This window comes from Scleropages formosus, chromosome 12, assembly GCF_900964775.1.
Source record: "Scleropages formosus chromosome 12, fSclFor1.1, whole genome shotgun sequence".
NCBI classification, from domain to species: Eukaryota; Metazoa; Chordata; class Actinopteri; order Osteoglossiformes; family Osteoglossidae; genus Scleropages; species Scleropages formosus.
Window position 1 is genome coordinate 17,212,512 of NC_041817.1, and position 19,865 is coordinate 17,232,376.

Genomic DNA, 19,865 nt, shown 5'->3' on the forward strand with positions numbered 1-19,865 from the left:
CCTGCTGCACCACTGTGCTTTGTTCTACAAGGCTAAGTCCAAAAGTACTCGCAATCCATTCAGAGGAATATAGATTGAGGATAATTCTTAACTTAGACTCCTATTTAAGCCTTAGTCAAGAGCTCACGCAGACCAAAAAGCAGTTTAGACATGGAGCATCAAAACAGGACTGAGCAGCAATGACGAAATCCAATCTTTCCCCAATCCTACACCGGTTTTTGACCAGAGGTGTGTTTATAAAAACTTTGTAATGTTATCACCACATACAGTATTTGTCCAACTAGGTATTTAAGAACACAACCTATAAGCTCAAAAGACTACTACAGTAAATCAATTTGCAATTATGCATATTTAATCAACAGCCTTAGTAAGTAGTCAAGTTCAATTTCCTAAGCAGCATAATTTTCAGCACAGCTACAAAACACCTGTAGTTTGTAGAAAGTCTACATTCCTTCCATAAATGGGTTATAACCATGTTTATTTCAAAGTGTTCGTAACCAAATTGGTGCATGTACAAAGGGAATGAAATAGCACACACATGCCAAGGAATGTAGTGATAGAATAACAGCAGCAACAAGGTGCTGCACACAGTGATTTCAACATGTTGGACCCTCAGCTTTTCTAGTATGCAAAGCCACCAGTGTGCTGAGTGTGAGGCCCTCAGTGGTGGAAGAGGCGAAGGTTGGTATGCACCAAGGTGATGCCCAGCTCATTGCAGGCATCGATGACCACCTGATCCGCTGTGGAGCCAGCAGGCGCCGCAATGTACTGAACTCCACTCTGTGGGCACAAGGCAGTAACAGGAACTGTTATGCAAGAATTGCCCCCAACAGACAGAGCCACCTACTTTCATAACTGGTCCTGCACACTACTGTTACATGTCCTAGGAAGGTGTACAGTTCTGCTGTTGTCTGGCAAAGATGATAGCTGTACCTGCTTTGCCCGATCTACATTGTCTCGGAAAGGGAAGAAGGCATCAGAGCTGAGGGCCACAGCCTGCAGGGTGCTGATCCAGTTCTTGCATTCTGTGTCAGAGAGGTGCTCAGGAACTTCCTCAAAAAGACCCTTCCATACAGCTAAGTCTGGTCCCTAAGGGAGTCACAAAAATCAAAAAGGGGGGAGGGGGGAATAATCATGAAGTTTAAAGATAGTGAACAGTGGGAATACTCAAGCATTTCTGAATTGGCTGTGGGTGACTGAACCTTACCTCTCCAACTGTCCCACTCACATACTGGTCAATGGCATTGGCCATTTCTGCCCTCTTCACACCAGTTTTGAACTTCATGGAAAGGACTTTAGGGTGGTGTCTAAGCCACCAATTATTAGCTTTGTCTCCTGCCAGTCTGGTGCAGTGGATTCGCGATTGTTGTCCTGCCCCAATACCAATCACCTTAAAAAAAGGTGACAGCAGAGAATAAATTTGCCCTGTATGGTTGTCTCTCTAGATAAGTGATTTCAGTTTGGATCACCATTTGAAGTTACCTGGCCATCCTTGGCATAGCACACAGAGTTTGACTGAGTGTATTTTACCGCCACAGTGGCCACAATCAGGTCTCGCACAGCATTATCAGCCAGCTAGAATACATAAAGGATGAGCATATTTTCAACTTTACAGCTTATTCCATTACTATTTTACATCAGATGGACCAACATTAATCATGAAGACATGGACATACACTCAAAATGAATCACAGTAAATAAAATGCAGTAATACATGCATTGTTAAAACCATGTGAAAACAAACTGGCTGCTGACCAACCTCCCCCTTAGAGACCACATTGCTGAAGAGGGAGCTGTCAATGGTGGCTGCGTTTCTCTTCTGTTTCAGATACAGCCCGAAGAGCATGCGCACCTCATTCTCATCAGGTTCGTACTCTGGGTCCATCTGAAAAGATGTGCGAGAGATAGAATTCCTCCACTACACCCACGAAAGTGTACAGCACAAAAAGCATTTACCAATTCTGCTTACGTCTGTACAATTCCTCATCGTACAAGGTCAAACATACAGTGCTATCAGTACCAGATAGTAAACTGGAATGAGCAGTGACCTATTGACTAGTTTTGCTCATCAACACAGTCTTTCCAAACACTGAACCACACTGATATCTGAAGAGCAACAACAGTGGTAAGCCTCCAAAGAGTCACCTGAAGCACACAATAATTTCCATTCTTCTTCTTAGAAAGAATTTTCAGGGCTTCTGGTTCATAACCAGGAGCAATGATTCCATCCGATACCTATAAGTCAAAGAAAAATTAATAATCAACTCTACTGGCTTTTCAATGTGCAAGAAACTGGACATGTATGAAATTTGTTTGGTACCATGCTACTAGTTTTGATTATTCAATCTAATTCTCTACAAACAGAGCCAACAGGTCTCAATTTAGCAGACATAGAACTACAGTTGAAACTTGCCTCTCGGGAGATTATCTTGGCAGTTGGTACATCACAGATGTCAGAGAGAGCAATAAAGTCTCCGAAGGAGGACATCCTATCAGATCCTGGGGTAAGAAGGGGAAAATGAGGGTATATTTCTGTAGCCCGGTAAGCCTTGAGACAATTTAATGAAATACACACACAGCCAAGTCATTCCCACCTTAGAAGAGGACCGAGTACCCCACTAGATCTGCAGGTGAGACACAGATTCTGCAACTGAAGAACAGGTGGCCTGTACATCACAGCCCTGGAGAATGGGACATTACCTCTGGCTCTGGCATAAGCAGAGGCCAGTGGACTGAGATCTGGGAGCAGGTCTTTAACCATGCAGACTGCAGCTGCCTCCTCACTGAGCAGAACACCAACAGCAGCACCTAAGAGAAACTACATATAAAACCCCTGGAAAAAATGTATATAATCTTGAAACCAAGGAGTCTATTCAACTATTTTTAAAGCTAACACATTAGAATTTCATTTTAGTAGTAGTGCCACCTGCTGGATTACTGTAGCATACACACACACACACACACACACACACACACACACACCTTTTCAGAACCGCTTGTCCCATACGGGGTCACGGGGAACCAGAGCCTACCCAGTAACACAGGGCATAAGGCCAGAGGGGGAGGGGACACACCCAGGACGGGACGCCAGTCTGTCGCAAGGCACCCCAAGCGGGACTCGAACCCCAGACCCACCGGAGAGCAGGACTGTGGTCCAACCCACTGCACCGCTGCACCCCCCACTGTAGCATCCATTTACATTTATTCATTTAGCTGACACTTTTCTCTGAAATGACTTACACTATTAAGCTTCTTAATTATTTACCTGTTTATACAGCTGGTAATTTTACTGGAGCAATTTAGGATAAGTACCTTGCTCATGGGTACTATAGCTGGAGGTGGGAGTTCAACCTGCAACATCTGGGTCCAAAGGCAACAGCTCTAAGCATTACACTACCCATAAATCACTGGATTAACTGGAAAAAGTTTGAACATGAAGTAATGTTAAGTACTGAGAAGAAGCCAAATTTATAATTCTGATGCAATTGAATAAGAAAGAAATGGGTCAATTAGTTCATCCACAATAATGGAAACCCAAGGGAATATAAGAAGTGTGTCCTGGGAATACCTGCAGGGCTCACATGCTTGAAGGAAGTGGCAGCAGGGAGGCCCAAGGCCTGCTTCAGTTCCCGCACCAGCTGCCAGCCATTCAGAGCATCACACAGGTTGATGAATCCAGGGGAGCCATTCACCACTGGCAGGTGGTGAAGAAAGGTACAAGGCAAAGAGCAGGAACTGCTCAGTTGCATTAAAACAATTTTAGTAATAAAAAGGTCAAAACCTAGAGGTTCTGCTATATCAGCAAACAAAGTAACTTACTAAGCATATCAGGCAATATAAATGAGTTGACAATGACTTGCAATTATACAAATAATTTTGGATTTAAGTGGACAGAATTAGGTAAACATGCTTTTATAAACTTTCCATCAAGCAGATTATGAGTAACCTCATTGGACAGGCAGATTTATGTACCTTTGAGTGGGAGAGCAGGGCGCAGGGTATAGAGCTGTGCAGGTGTTTGATGAGGATTCATGCCGTAGCGCAAGGAGAGCTGAGAGATGCCAGCACTGTACTCTCTGCGAAAGTAGTCTGAGATGGCCTCATCGTACTGGGCAGTGTGAGTGAAGGCCTGTGGGAGGGAAGCAAAAACTGCTACAAGATGGAATATTAAACTCTCAACAAGAGGCAAGACTGGTTCACTCCCTGTTTTCTTGTGTGTGCAACTTCAAATGCTGCATACAATCATTTTTTTGTAAATGCTTCTAGCTAAGAAAGGTAAACATTACCTTGCTGACATCATGCGTAACAACTTAGGTGTGAATGGATCCTTAAAGCCATTACCTGTCTGAGGTCTTGCCAAGCTCAAATTGATTGGTATCAGTGCACACCAGCAAAAACTGCAGTATCAGACTAACTAGGCTTTGATAGTCATGTGTCTGTAGCTAAAGCTCTTTGCAAAATGTATATTTTGTTGAATTGTAGGCTGCATTGTAGAATACAATCTGCTAAGAGTAAATGCAAAAGCAAGTCAAAGAGTAATAGGCCAATGCAAAGAACGGCCCATCTCAACCCACAAAAAAAAAAAAAAAAAAAAAAAAAACACTGATGATCTCCACACCGGACCCTGTACTGTTAGATACAGCAAGTATACAAACCAAATCCAGTTTTATCAATAATGCACATCATCTGTACTCCATGGGGGTCAAATCATTATGCTTCCATTACTTCATTTAGCAAATGCTTTTCTCCAAATTGACTTCCAATGAACACTATCATGTTATCAACCCACACCTTATTTCACTCAAAGTGACTTATACTGGTATATACACACTACTTGCAATAAGTTACTCATCCATACATCAAATCAACAAATCCAATTTGAGCTTTTAACCACATATAAAAAAAGCCAAGGACATGCCCTAATCTAAAGGAGAGAGTACACATCTGCATTTAAGGAATTGCTTACACAAATCTGAACAAGTCCTTAATGAAGAAAAATTGCAAATGCTGGAAAGCATTTACACTGAAATTCTGAATCACATGAACATAATGCATTCTGAACATTTCTCAGCTGATATTCAGATTTAAAATCCTTCACTGTTTTAATGCATATGAATATATAACACCTATTACCCACTGACACCACTGAGTAAAGGTTGGAGATTCAAGGCCTTGATCTGATGGCAAGTGTATTTGACATGGTTACACTGAAGGGCAAACATTTAGGGTTACACAAGTTGTCACTGTTATACAAGCATCCTCTCATGGTTTAAAGAGGTAACCTAAAAGGACCACATTCATAAAGAAGCACTGCAGTGGTCATTGTCACCTTCAGCGCCAGAGTTTTCCGAGTCTCCAGAGTAGTGTCTCTGCCTTCAGAGCCCTCCAGCTCAGCAGCAACCATTTCATAGTCAGCAGGGTCACACAGGATGGTCACGCGGGCATGGTTCTTAGCTGCTGCCCGCAGCAGTGTCACTCCACCTGAGCAAACAGATATTAGATCAAAGCTCATACTAGAGTAGAACTGTGCTATTTTATGGGAAGAGTTGGATAATAAGTGTACTGATGTTAAAGACATTGATAATTCTCTATGGCTTTGTATAAAGTTTCTTCATTTGAAGGTACAAAAGCAAGACCACTTTTAAGTTTTGAGCCACCAATTTTCAGGCAGTAAAACAAACTGCCCCTTGAAGCACATTTGGTCTGGATGTTGGGGGTACAAGGAATGTCAAAGGTCTCAAATGACTCACCAATGTCAATCTGTTCTACAGCATCCTCAACCATTACACCAGGAGAAGAAACAGTTTTCACAAAGGGGTACAGGTTACACACCACCACCCTGGCCAAAGAGAGCAGAGTGATAATCAGGTTCCTCACCACAGAAGGCAACACAAACCTTGAAAGTAAAAACACTGCCACAAGTCATAAAAGCAGCACGCACACACACACGGAGAAGAAGGGGGGAGGGGGGGAGAGAGAGAGGAGAGAGAAAAAAAAAAAAAAAAAAAAAAAAAAAAAAAAAAAAAAAAAAAAAAAAAAACTTTGCTCCTCCCCAAAACAAGGGGTTGGAAACATACACTTCCACACAGTCTCACCAGTGACCATGTTCTGAAAATGTGCCAAGAGCAGGCTCCAGATATGTGTAAAATGTAGGCTGATCACGCAGATCCCATTTAAGTATGGCCACCCTAAAAATCTTCATACTCCACAGCCTCCAGTCAATCCCACAGAGGCTGGAGCATGTGATGTTTATAGACAAAGCAACAGTGACACTGCTTGAACTACCCAGAAATCAAATCAAGCATGCATCATGAGCCACCTCCCACTGATCTTGGGGTTAACATTACAGGACACAGGATGCATTTTTCAGACATCACATGGTTTCAGATCAACTCATTCTATTAGTGGCTTATTGAGGATCTCCACGAAGACATGGAAGATGTAAGTGACAGAGCAGAAAAGCCAGCCAGCTGTAGGGCTGTCTTGACACTTTACCTCACCAGATTGAAGCCAAGCTTCTCCATGTCAGCTTTATCAGATGGGACATGGCGAGCCAGGATGCCCCCATGGACTGCAGGGTGTAGTGTTTTCACCCTGCCCCCAAGCATCTCTGGAAAGCCAGTAAGCTCAGACACATCTCTGTGGAAACAAGGGTGCATGGTTGTGTTGCATATACAGGACCAGTATGTTTCATTTCCAGACTTCTGCCAACAGGTAACCTGATAAACCTATGTCAACCACAGTGGGAAAATAGGGGAACAGTTCATCCCCTAGGGGAAGGGGGGAAGAGAAGAAAAAAAAAAAAAAAAACCCCCCAAAGTCACAAGAAATATTACACTAAAACTTGAGTAAAACAGAATGCGATAGACAGTAATACCATTTTAATATTTGTAACATTAACACTTTAGTGTTCTCAAAACAAGCCTGCACTTCACCAACCCCGAGGCCCATTCACAGAACCCCAGAGAGGATTCATGAACACAATGTCTAAAAAGTTAAAAACAAAAATATCAACTGTCACATACAAAGAATAAAGTTTCAGTGCAATAACTGAGGGGAACATTTTCTTCAAACTGATGGACATTTTTACAGGAAAAGCTGCAAACTTTCATGAGGTTCTTCTTTCAGATGAAAAGGCACCAAGTTCAGACCTGCACTGGATATTTTAGGTATACAGTACTAGATGACAGAACACACTTAAGGGGAGAGACAGGAGGCACTTACCTGACCACCAGGCCCGCATCACGGAGGGTTTTGGCTGTGCCACCTGAGGCCACCAAGGACAGTCCAACGGACACTAGGCGTTTGGCAAAGTCCACAAGTCCGGTCTTATCGGACACGCTCAGCAAGGCTGGAGCAGGAACAGAAAAGAGGACAAAGGACATTTACATTTAATCATTTTTCTCTAAAGCACCTTACAATATTAACCCACATACAATTACTTGCCCATTTGTACAGCTGGAAAGTCCCCCCCCCCCCCGGAGCAATTTCAGGGTAAGCACCTTTCTCAACTTGGCTACAGGTAGAGAACGGATTCAAACCTGTGATGTTTGGGTCCAAAGGCAACAGCTCTAACCACTACTACACTACCAGCTGCCCACTATCACCCAAATGAATAAGAGGACATTGAATGACACGAAAGCGCCCTGAGCCAGAACAGGAACGAACACACACACACAGGTTCTACCGCTTTACCACTCAATCAGTGCGACCCAGAACATCACAGTTGCTCCACAGCTGCGCAACTTTTCTACTCGAAGGCGAAGCTGACCGAGCTCAGGCGGCGGAGGACAGCAGGGACTGCGCTGCACACGTCGGCAAAGTCTACTGCCAAGTGCACTTACTTCAGAAATGTCCCCGTGCTAACTCTTCAATACCCCACCAGTTAGTATATTATAGCACTGTCTACACAATAAGTTAGTGAAGGTATCAGAACTTAGTTTTACCTCAGTACATGTTGTTGGCCCTAAACAAACGTAATTAACCAAGTTCTTGCCGAACTTCCACAGAAAATACAGCTGACGTGCATTCCCCAGAGACACCTATCGTTCATTGCACTCTTCGGAAAAAAAATTAACGTATTAACCGAGAAAGCGACAGTGTGAAATACCTATTTCAGCGGAGGCCATGATGCTGCGCGAGCGCTCTTTCGCACGGGAAGCTGCGCAAACGTGCGCGTCCGCGCTGTATTTCAACTGCGCCACGTGCGCGCGCGAGTCGGAAGGAAGAAGTGCATGCCGGGAAACAGAGACTCGGCCTTACCTTTTTGAAGATTTTTTTGGATGCGTTTGATAACGTTTCGACTTATCGGAAATGTAGTTCGGTTGTGTGCAGTTTTATTTGAATATTCCAGACGTGATTCATTTCATTTTGACCAATTTAAACTGAGGTACCGTTACCATTGATCGCAGGGTAAAACTTAATTTATTACCGTTTGTGCAAGCTTTTTCTTAGAATTTGAGCAATAAACCGTAACAAAATGTCAATGACTCGATACAAAACAAGAGTACCAACATATATCATTCCACAATCATATCAAAAAAACGAAAAGAACAACATCAGAGTACATATTATAACATAAGATGTTGTAATAAAACATAATCTCACCTCAGTCTGTGTGGAATTTGCATGTTCTCCCCATGTCTGCATGGGTTTCCTTTGCTCTGGTTTCCTCCCACACTCTAAAGATTGTGATTGCTGTTCAGGTGGATTGGTGACTAAAATCATCCACAGTGCGTGTGTGTCGGTGACAGAGAGAGTGTGTTTCACTGCTGTATGGGTGAGTGAGTCGTTGTAAGTAGTGTATCTAGCAGTGTAAGTCACCGTGGTGAATAAAGTGTGGGCCGATAACACTACGTAGAGTTCATTGGAAGTCGCTTTGGAGAAAAGTGTTTGCTAAATGAATAAACGTAAACAACACAAACACACGTGAAAAAGATATACACTTGTATAAACTTCATGACAAGTGAATATGTATATAGTATACTTATATGTAGTATGTACGATATACATGTATACAGTATACTTGTGTGGGTGTGTGTATTCAAGCATTTATACACAGCTTGAAATGAAATTACAACCAATCTAAATTAGTCTGCAGGTGTTTTGACAGGTCAAATATATTTACAGATATATTTCTATTTTTTTGTAGGACATTAGTTTCAGCAAATCAGAACAAAATAATAGCATTTTAATTAATACCAGTCAAATTTTGATTAGCGATATGTCGTTGCAATTTTGCATGAATTGGTGTAATTGTGACTAGTCAAAAACTGACGTTTACAATAGTTGCATTAAACCAGCGAGTGCCGTAATATTTTTAAAAGTGCAATTTCTCTTTGGTTCATACTGAACGTGGCATCATGTTGCTGTTAATTCTAAATGTACAAATATAATGGCTGCACAATAACATGTCCACAAAACATGAAATGTGAAAGTTTCCTTGGCCTGCAGTTGGAATTTTATAAGCCCCAGACTGCTCACAAGTGCTGTATGTAAAATATGGGATGCCGTAGACACTTTCTGACAAAAGCTATGAAATGTTAAATTATTGTCTGTGGAAAAATAACAATAAAATAAAGATTTATTGAGCCACTGAGGAAAGTATTGGTCATGTTAAACTACGGTGCAGCGTGGCTCTCTCGCCATTGGGACCTTCCAGTACCTGCGTATAACCCTGTCCTCGTTACAGTTTAAACCTGTATTGGTAATCAATGTAGCACAGGGATCTCCACTTAGTCAAAAAATGCAACATCTTGTGAAATGAATGGCAAAATTCTTGAAAGAGATGATGATGAAATTGCAGTTTGTGCTCTTTTTGTTTTACAGATAATTGGAAGGACAAGATTTTTTTTAACAAACAATCGACATAAAGCAGCAATTAGTGAAGTTAGGATCATAAAGAAAACAAGGAACCACACTGAAATATTACAACAGACAACAATGCCAGAGGGAATATAAACAGAATATAACATTTATAAATAAATAAATAAGAAATGTAAAATATAAAAATATGAAAAAATATATAATTAAAAAAATAAAAATAGAAACATACAGAAAAGTCATCAAGACAGTAAGACATCAGTAGAAGTGCAGTTCTCAGTGGGGTTTTTCGAAAGTAGAATATTTTTATATATGGGGGAAGAAATGCTTTGAGTTATTAAATGTACATTTATGTATACTGTACACTATTTTGCTTGTTTAAAAAAAAAGGTTAATTGTATGGTACCTACTGTCATCTTTCTCACACTTGTGAATCCAAGCAAAACATGCTTAAAAGTAAAGGAGAAATCAGAGGAAAGGAAGGCAACGTGGACGTTTCTCAGGCCCGTGTGGAAGTGCGCGACACTTGTGTGTTCCATACATTGTGGCTGGGCCTTCCGTTGGTGAACCACTCTGCCACCTTCTGGGCACTAAGGGTATGACCGTAGCCGAACGATGACGAGCAAAAACACACAGCAAGTTCTTTCTCCTACATTTTAGCAGCTCTAGAGTTTTTTTTTTAAAAAGAATAGTTATGTCTGGCACTCTAGAATATCCCAGCGAAACAGATTTTATGCTATAACTGCATATAAAAATATGTTAAATAAAAACAGCTTAATCACCTTGCTGCTTTGTGATTGAATATCAGTTCTTTTGGAGGAAAGATGTGCACCTTGTTCACATTTTTGGAGGAAACTAGAGAAAATCCACATGAATACAGGGAGAGTACGCAAACCTCACACAGAATGAGCCAGGCTTGAACCCACAGCTGAAGAACTAAGAGGCACCAGTGCCACCCACTATAAGAGCAAAAGGGTGTGAAATGGTAGTCTACTTAATTTTTAGAGCCATTTTCAGTATGTCTGTACATAACAGTGGTCACAGTAACTGACCACTGATGTGATAAAGTGATCTTCCAGGAACTTAAGGTCCACTCAGTATGGGACACCAGTTCATTCTGGTCATATAAGCAGACGGTGAACACGAGGTGCAGCTTACCGAGGTGTCTGCAGTGTGGGGGTGGTAGTGGGAGATGTTGGCCCTGCATCCTGTTACTGCGCAAACATCCTGCTTCTGTGTAGATCAGACTGTGCCCAAGGGTGTTCATGCCTCCACAAGCAATTTGTGGTGTAGTCACAGTGCCGAATGACATGGCCACCAGTCAGACAACATAACCGTCTCATTGAAGCCTGCTGTCACATGGTTTCGCTGATCCCAAGGGACATTGTTAATGCTTACCGAAACCCCCTTAGAATAACCCAGGAAAAACCCTAGGCCAGTAACAAAAAATAAACTCTGCTCAAGACAAAAGGCAGCCAGACTTTCTTAATGTCTTGTAATTTTATAGATGAGCAATTCAACAATGTTCACCACCTCATCAGAGTTTATTTTTTCAAAACAGGATCGAAATATGCCGCATGTCAGAATTACAGCATGTTTTGTTGAAAATGTATTTTCTGAGCAAAAACACTGAATTATTAAAAGAAAGACAGTGCCATCACATCAGAGATGTGAAAAATATCCTGGCCTCTACAATGAAGTCATAAAACAGAACATGCGTATAAAGGCAGTATTTCAGACAAATCACTCTGGGGTGGCACAATGGTAACTGCTGTCTAACAGCGCCTGGGTGGTGCGAGAGGACGTGAATTTGATCATTACTCGGTCTGTGTGGCGTTTGCATGTTCTCCCCATGTCTGCGTGGGTTTCCTCTGGGTGCTCTGGTTTCCTCCCACAGTCCAAAGACATGCTGTTCAGGTTCGCCCATAGTGTGTGAGTGACAGAGAGAGTGTGTGTGTGTTCCACTCATGTATGGATGAGTGACCCAGTGTAAGTAGTGTATCTAGCAGTGTAAGTCACCTTAGTGAATAAGGTGTGTGGGCTGGTAACACTACTTAGTTAGAGTTGATTGGAAGTCGCTTTGGAGAAAAGTGTCTGCTAAATAAATAAATGTACTCTAATCACTCACCAGCAGCAATGAATGAAAAGTCCTAGCATAACCTTGAACAAACGCGTATGTTTTCTACAGTTATATGTGACTAACATGCCTGGTTTTAGAACAAACGAAGTCTGCATTAGTAGGAGCAAAAACGTAATATTTCATCCGTTTTTTCAGCGCGACTCGAGTATCTGACTTACGCACTTCTTACGGGGAAAAACAGCCCGCACCTTTTCGGACCGCATTGGTGGCGCAGTGCAGCGCAAACCATCATCTCTACCTAATGAAATAGAGGGAGGCAGAGAGAGAACGTTCCTGAAATCAGTCGGAGGCTGACAGTCAAGGACCAGTCCACTTTTTTGCTCGGAACAGCTCCTGCGCAGCGCTGTGTCTGTGTTTCCAGGTGTCGGCGACCGCCCGGCCGGCGGCTCCTCCTCCTCCTCCTCCTCTCGTCTCCGCTCCCGTCCCGCGTCTCCTCTTCCTCCCGCTTCGCCCTATAAAGGTCCAGCGTGTGCGTGCGGAGAGGCGCGTTTTGCTCACGGAGACCCCCATTGAAGGTGCGTCGTGAGAGTCATCGGCACGACCTCCTCCTCCTCCTGTTCACTTTAAAGGGCAGCGCGAGCGATCATAGTGAAAATCGTCATCATGGTGAGTAAAAGCACTGTTACTACTAAAAGTTTACACCTCGACTCGAGTCAAATAATCGCGTCCCGCCCGGTCGAAACGTGAACTGTTTCGGATCTACGAGTGCTAATAGATTTAGGCTCTTCTTCTTCGTTAGATTTTAAGTCTAAACTTTGTCAAGGAGCCTTTTCTGAAAAAAAAATCCGTGCGCGAGATGGGACAGAGAGAGAGAGTTAAAAAAAAAGGGTTTAAACAGCACGAGGGAGAGGGGATTACTGATTTACTCGTATTTTTTTGTGTGCGCGAAACGGCCCTGCTCAGTTTACCAGAAATTTAAATTATCACCAACCAACGTCACCAAGTCCGCCCGTGCCCAGTCAACAGAACAACTTGGTGTTTATTATTATTATTATTATTATTATTATTATTATTATTATTATTATAAATTACAGCGAATGTGAAATTCCGCCCAACGCAGCATTTTTTCGCTCTAACTACTCCTAGTCTAAGCTTTACTATTCAAGTTTCATAAAAGGCATCACTGGAAATTCAACCGTTTTTGCTGTTTAGCTGCGTAAGTAGAGCACTGGAAGCCCGTCATGCGGATCTGCATATTATACAGACAAAAAAATGTCAGGCAACTGTGAAATGTACACAGAGAACACCGCTTTCATATTAAGATTTATTTAGAAATTGATGCCGTAAATGGCACCTCTTTATTTCTTCTACTTCCTCCAGCTGTGCAGACACAACATAAGCTGGACCAAAACTGAGGGTTGACATTATTTTGATCATCTGACTGAGCCTTGGTGTCCAAGGACTGTGTGTGTTGTGTACATTTCCCCTACCAGGGTAAATGTAAAGTTGTACTTTCGAACGTTTTCAATATTCATACCCTTGTTTACTTAAGTTTTAGACTTGCCTTTCTTACATAGTAAACAGGCTCACTTTAGATGTTGCCTTCACCTAATAAATGGCTTTGAATTGAATGATCGGATGTGCTTAGATCTTCCTCCAGTTAAATCTGATGACCCTTTTTAAGTACAGTGACCAGGCACTGGAAGCTCAAGGTTATTCAAGGTTCCAGCCTAAACAGATCAGATGAATTGTAATTTTGTATCTTCTAATTTTGTCGACCGATCTTAACTGTCCTACTAAAAAATGACACGCAAATATGTGAAGTGTTCCATTTTTAGGGTGCAGCTCATAGTGTAGTGGTTAGAGCTACTGCCTTTAGACCCGGAGGTTGCGGGTTTGATTTCCCACCTCTAGCTGTAGTGCCCTTGACTAAGGTACTTACCTTAAATTGCTTCGGTAATATCACCCAGCTTTATAAATGGTAAAAACCTTAACCTTGTAAGTTGCTCTGATGAAAAGTGTCAGCTAAGTAAAAAAATGTAAAAAGTTAGCTCAACTGTAACTCAATGGTGAAGATCACTTTATGCACTTACCCTAAAGTACCTAAAGAGGAGCAAAAATTTGGGGCAGTGTGTGAGGTTTTTACCTGCTGAAGTTAGCAATTGTCCTTGTATTGCTCTTTAATTTAAAAACCCCCAGTCTCTCCACATTATATGAGCAGGATAGGACCTGGTCTCTGGATTATAACCTACTCTGACCATCTCACCTTATTTCATGTTGGTGAATTCAAGGAAACAGAATCTTTAGCACTACATTAGAGATTTCAGTTTTTTTAACTCTGTGGTTCTAAATCAGTTAGGAATGTCACAGTCACCTTCCTGGCTGCTGTGCTGATGTTTCAACTCCCGTTTGTTATTTGGATGGATTCTGTTGTGTCAGGATTTGGCAAGGGGGCTAGAAGATTCTCATCTTGGGAGGCAGGGGTGTGCTGCCATAAATAGCAGTGTGCTGACCCAGCCAGCATGCCCAAACTAGTCTGTCATGTCTCCTCCTCTTCACCCAATAGGCTGCAAGGGGTAGGGCTGGGTAAATATAGTGCCCTGATTCCTTGGACTGAGCGATTGATAAAAGGAAAACAATCCCTGTTCGAGGTCATGGTGTTCTGTTGAAGTGGGTCAGTTCTCATGGGACGGGGGGCTTCCGGCAGAGGCACCATTCTATATTCAGCCTGGATACCTGCGAAAGGCCCCCAAACCAGTACAGTTTGCAAGCTTTGGACCCTCTCGAAATCCAAACATGAGTCCTCAGCTGGCATTTAGGTTTCCAGCCATGTCTTTGTAGTGTCCCAAAACACTGCGGTGATCATGGAGAGGTGGGACAGAAAGGAAAATCTCTTGTGTCAGAGTCTAGACGTGAAGGCATGAATCCAGTGCAGTTACTCAGTCCTCCTGTGTGTGCTTTTTAGGTAAAGTGCTTCAGATTTTGTCATGAGGTGTGGATCGACCTTGTTCTCACAAACTTGACACTGCCGATGTGTGTAATTTCTCACTTTCTCACCCTGCCTGCTGGGATCAGTTGTGTGTATGTGTGTGGATTCATAGGTGGGGGTTGAGGCTGTAGTATTTCACCATCTGTAGTTACAGCACCTTTATATTTGTAGATTCCTAATGCATAACCACCATTTAAGAAATAGCAGTGCCCAAAATACTGCTCACAATAAGACCATGTCCCAGCATGGCATTTTCCATGAGAAGCAGTACCCATTAAAGCACAAATGTCAGTACATAATATTCCCCTTGTGGAGAAAACTTGCATGAGGACACTGAACACCACTGTTACAATAGCCATCTACCACAGTAAAGCTACAGTAATGTAACAAAGTGTTCTTAAAGGGTTCTAAAGGCTTGCAGGAAGTATAGTATAGATGGTCCCCAACTTACGATGGGGTTATGTTCCGATAAACCCATAAGTTGAAAATATCCTAAGTCGAACATGCAGTTAATACACCTAACCTACCGAACATCATCGCATCTTATCCTTTAAGATGGTCGAGATCATCGATTGCGAAAGTTCACGCTCGATGGCCATTACGGGCTTGCCACCTTCATCAAAGTCAAAGTCAATTGTCATTTCAACATATACAGCTGGTACACAGTATACAGTGAAACGAAACAACGTTCCTCCAGAAATATGCTGCTACATAAAACAAATCAAAGCTACTTACATAGGACTAAAGTACATGTGTGTGAGATGTGTGCAAAACAAGACAGTGCAGTAATTATTAAACAAAAAACAATAAAAAAAGTAAAAAAACAGAATATATTAAAATATAATAGTAAATACTATAGATATAAACATACTAATTGGAGTTCCTCCTCAAGAGTAATTGTCTTCCTCCTCTTCTTCTCACCCGTAGCAGGAGACACAGATGGGCGTTTCGTAGACATGATAGCTGCACAAAACACAACGTAGATATGGGCAGGTATCCAAAAAAACACTGGCAACACACAACACTGTAGAGTATCAGTTGTATACACTAGTGACCGCGTGGCAGACTGGGAGATGAGGATCGCTGTCGCTGCCCAGCATCACGAAAGAGTATCACACCACATAGCCCTTGTCTGGAAAAACAATCAAAATTCAAAGTGTGGTTTCTGCTAAGTGTCTTTTGCTAGCACACCATCGTAAGTTGAACCATCGTAAATCAAGGAGCATCTGTAGTTAGACTGTCACCTTCCATTCCAGTGACCCAGATCTGAGCCTCTACTCCTTTTCTGTATAACTCCCTAGAGTAAGGTACTTACCCTGAACTGATTCAGTAAAAATTATGCAGCTGTGTACAAAAAAAATAACCTCATACATGCCTGACGTTGGAAGATGTTCCGGAGTGAAGTGTCAGCTAAAATAATAATAAATGACCTATTACGTACCACTATTCAGGTGATACCTTTGTTCAGTGTGACTTACAATGCTCGATATGCAACTTTACAGTGTTTTAACAATTTATACAGCAAGGCATTCTTACCAGGGCAGAACGATGGTGCAGAAGGTCCCTCAAGTGCTGGTCCCTCACAACTGTGGGTTTGAATATGGCTTGGACCACATAAAGCTGCCATGTTAGTATCTTTCCACAGTTCAAAGACATCAGTTGACTCATCTTGATTGCCTTTAGAATGAATGAATGCATGTGTATGATTTCCCTGTGATGGACTGGCTTCTTGCCCACATTGTACCCAACCTTCCACAAAACTTCCACAGTAGTCTTCAGACCACCACAGCGCTACATTGGACAAGTGATTAATGAATGGACTGGTATTCTTGCTGAGGTACTTTACTCATGGGTTCAAGAGCAAAAGTGGAGATCTGAACCAGGCACCTTTAGACTATAAAGCAAAATATATAGCTCCTCTCTTACCTTCTGACCTATTTAGAGTAGAGTATTCTTACTGGCATAACAAGTCGATTGCTCAAAGGTACTATATCAAGAATGGGATTTGAACCAGAGACTTTCAGATTGCAAGGCAATAGCTCTAACTTCTATGTTAGCGGTTGCCCCCAGAGTAGTATCTTTTGTGATTATACATATTTAGTCTCTAATGGTGCTTTTATCATGAGTATTGGGGTGAAGCTGGTGTCCCAGACCAGACCCCAGACAGTTTCCTGTCAAATTGTGGCTACTGAGCAGGATTTGTCAAATTGTTTTATTCACCACAGCGAGAGTGTATCTCAGTCCATGTTGGCCAAGCTGGTGTCCAGATGGGAAACACCTGCTGGGAGTTGTACTGCTTGGAGCATGGAATCCAACCTGATGGGCAGATGCCCAGCCAGAAACCAGTGGGGGGCCATGATGATTCCTTCACCACCTTCTTCAGTGAGACTGGTGCCGGCAAGTATGTTCCTCGTGCCATTTTTGTGGACCTGGAGCCCACTGTTATAGGTAAGCACCATTCACAACAAAGTTTTGCACAAGTGTTGATAATCTGAACAGCCTTGAACCAAGTGAATTTGCAGGCTGCAATATACACTGAAAAAAGGTTGAGATGTATCCTGTCATATAAAAGGTTTCTTATGCCTCTGCACAGACGAGGTGCGCACAGGTACCTACCGCCAGTTGTTTCATCCAGAGCAGCTCATCTCAGGCAAGGAGGATGCTGCCAACAACTACGCCCGTGGCCACTACACAATTGGCAAGGAGATAATTGATTCGGTTCTAGACCGGATCCGCAAGCTGGTATGAAATCTATTCTTTTGTCAAAGTGGGAGGGAATGATAATTTGGCCACTGGCTTTTTCTTAACGCTTTCTAAAGGCATGTTTTAGACCAATCTGGAGGCCATAAGGTTCCTGTTGCAGTCTCTGTTACAGAAGCTTGCTACCTTGCATAAATGTGTGATATGTTACACCTAAAGCTTGGAACAGCCTTGCCCTCTTAAGGAGCTAGGTGAGTGGAAAAGACAATAAGCTACCAAGCAGCATAGGAAAAAAATGGGCTAAAAATTCTGGAAATTCTGAGAATCAATGAAATAGAAATTAAGAGATGTGAATATGGTGATTATTCAAATACTATATTGGTTGTGAAATGAGGTCCTCTTTCTGGACAGGCTGACCAGTGCACAGGCCTCCAAGGTTTCCTAGTGTTCCATAGCTTTGGAGGAGGAACTGGATCTGGGTTCACTTCCCTGCTGATGGAACGTCTATCAGTGGATTTTGGCAAAAAGTCCAAGCTGGAGTTTGCAATCTATCCAGCTCCTCAGGTGTCTACAGCAGTGGTGGAGCCCTACAACTCCATCCTGACAACCCACACCACACTGGAGCACTCTGACTGTGCTTTCATGGTGGACAATGAGGCCATCTACGACATCTGTCGCCGAAACCTGGACATCGAGCGTCCATCTTACACTAACCTCAACAGGCTCATTAGTCAAATAGTCTCCTCCATTACAGCATCCCTGCGCTTCGATGGAGCTCTGAATGTGGATCTTACAGAGTTCCAGACCAATTTAGTGCCCTACCCCCGTATCCACTTCCCTCTGGCAACCTATGCTCCAGTGATCTCAGCAGAAAAGGCTTATCACGAGCAATTGTCAGTTGCTGAAATCACCAACGCATGCTTTGAACCAGCCAATCAGATGGTCAAGTGTGATCCTCGCCATGGCAAGTACATGGCCTGCTGTCTGCTCTACCGGGGAGATGTGGTACCCAAAGATGTAAATGTAGCCATTGCTGCAATCAAGACCAAGAGGAGTATTCAGTTTGTTGACTGGTGTCCAACTGGATTCAAGGTGGGTATCAACTACCAGCCACCCACTGTTGTACCTGGGGGAGACCTGGCCAAAGTCCAGAGGGCTGTCTGCATGCTGAGCAACACCACTGCCATCGCTGAAGCCTGGGCCCGTCTGGACCACAAGTTTGACCTGATGTATGCCAAGAGGGCCTTTGTCCACTGGTATGTGGGAGAAGGCATGGAAGAGGGAGAGTTCTCTGAAGCCAGAGAAGACATGGCAGCCCTGGAGAAGGACTATGAAGAGGTTGGTATTGACTCCTTCGAGGAAGAGGAGGAGGGAGAAGAGTACTAAGCAGTTCATGTGAGCAGAGCACTATGGCAATGAGATGGAATTTAATGGACCATGGAACAGAAGATCATATTGAATCACTGGGCAATGCTCCTGCCCAGATATCGCTCATTTACAGCATATGTTCCGCAGTGCCATGAATGTGAAGCTCATGATGTCAATAAGTATGAGGCACCAAATAAAAAATGTTGAAATAATATAATGGAGCTTCAGAAGTTTTTATTCTATTTTTATGAGAGAGAAAATGTACAAAAGTATCTGTTAAACTTTACATTTTATTCAATCACAAGATCAATAGGAGGGGGTTTAGTCATAACAATTTCACAAAACCACAAATATACCAGACAACTACTTCAGTTAAGTAAACCCATGTCGATCATTAAAACCTGAGATTACTATGATTGTGTACACAAAACAACATATTGTCTAGTTTAATTTCAGCATATACTGTACATGCATTTTAATATACAACTAAATATATCTTCAGAGGTATGCAGACTATATCTGAGCAGGGTAAAATTAATGGTGATGACAAATATGCAGTCTTTATATTTTTCCTTAAAATGTATGGTAGTGCACCAGGTAGAACTGAGCCTTAAAGCTTCTAGGCTGTGGATGTAGTTGTGGTTTCAAATTTGGCTCAGTCTGTACAGTTAGCATGCATTCACAATGTTTCCTCCTAAAGCCCAAAGACATTTTTCAGGTGAACTGGTGACTCCAAAGTTACCTTAGTGTATAAATGAACGAGTGTGTGCTTACACGGTGATGGACTGCCATTCCATCCTGGGTGTACTCTGTCTCACACCCTATGCTTCCGGGATAGACTCTGGACCACAGGAACTCCACACTAGACAAGTGCGTAAGGATAATGGATAGATGTTGTCCCCCATA

General features: G+C 42.5%; 2 protein-coding genes across 2 annotated transcripts; one reads left to right on the plus strand and one right to left on the minus strand.

The window, feature by feature from the left end:
* Positions 1-307: 307 nt before the first annotated feature.
* atic (5-aminoimidazole-4-carboxamide ribonucleotide formyltransferase/IMP cyclohydrolase) lies at positions 308-8,209 on the minus strand. The gene is made up of 15 exons (XM_018729589.2): positions 8,111-8,209; positions 7,225-7,351; positions 6,496-6,639; positions 5,751-5,839; positions 5,330-5,481; positions 3,973-4,129; positions 3,569-3,694; positions 2,701-2,808; positions 2,414-2,499; positions 2,146-2,235; positions 1,760-1,885; positions 1,483-1,575; positions 1,208-1,390; positions 934-1,089; positions 308-780 (listed from the first exon to the last, which is right to left on the minus strand). Exons 1-15 carry the CDS (start codon positions 8,127-8,129, stop codon positions 661-663), a joined length of 1,776 nt encoding a protein of 591 aa, XP_018585105.2. The 5' UTR covers positions 8,130-8,209; the 3' UTR covers positions 308-660.
* Positions 8,210-12,190: 3,981 nt separating this feature from the next.
* Positions 12,191-19,171, plus strand: LOC108920693 (tubulin alpha chain-like). Its single transcript, XM_018729639.2, has 4 exons — positions 12,191-12,568; positions 17,117-17,339; positions 17,485-17,633; positions 18,003-19,171. Exons 1-4 carry the CDS (start codon positions 12,566-12,568, stop codon positions 18,975-18,977), a joined length of 1,350 nt encoding a protein of 449 aa, XP_018585155.1. The 5' UTR covers positions 12,191-12,565; the 3' UTR covers positions 18,978-19,171.
* Positions 19,172-19,865: the final 694 nt, after the last annotated feature.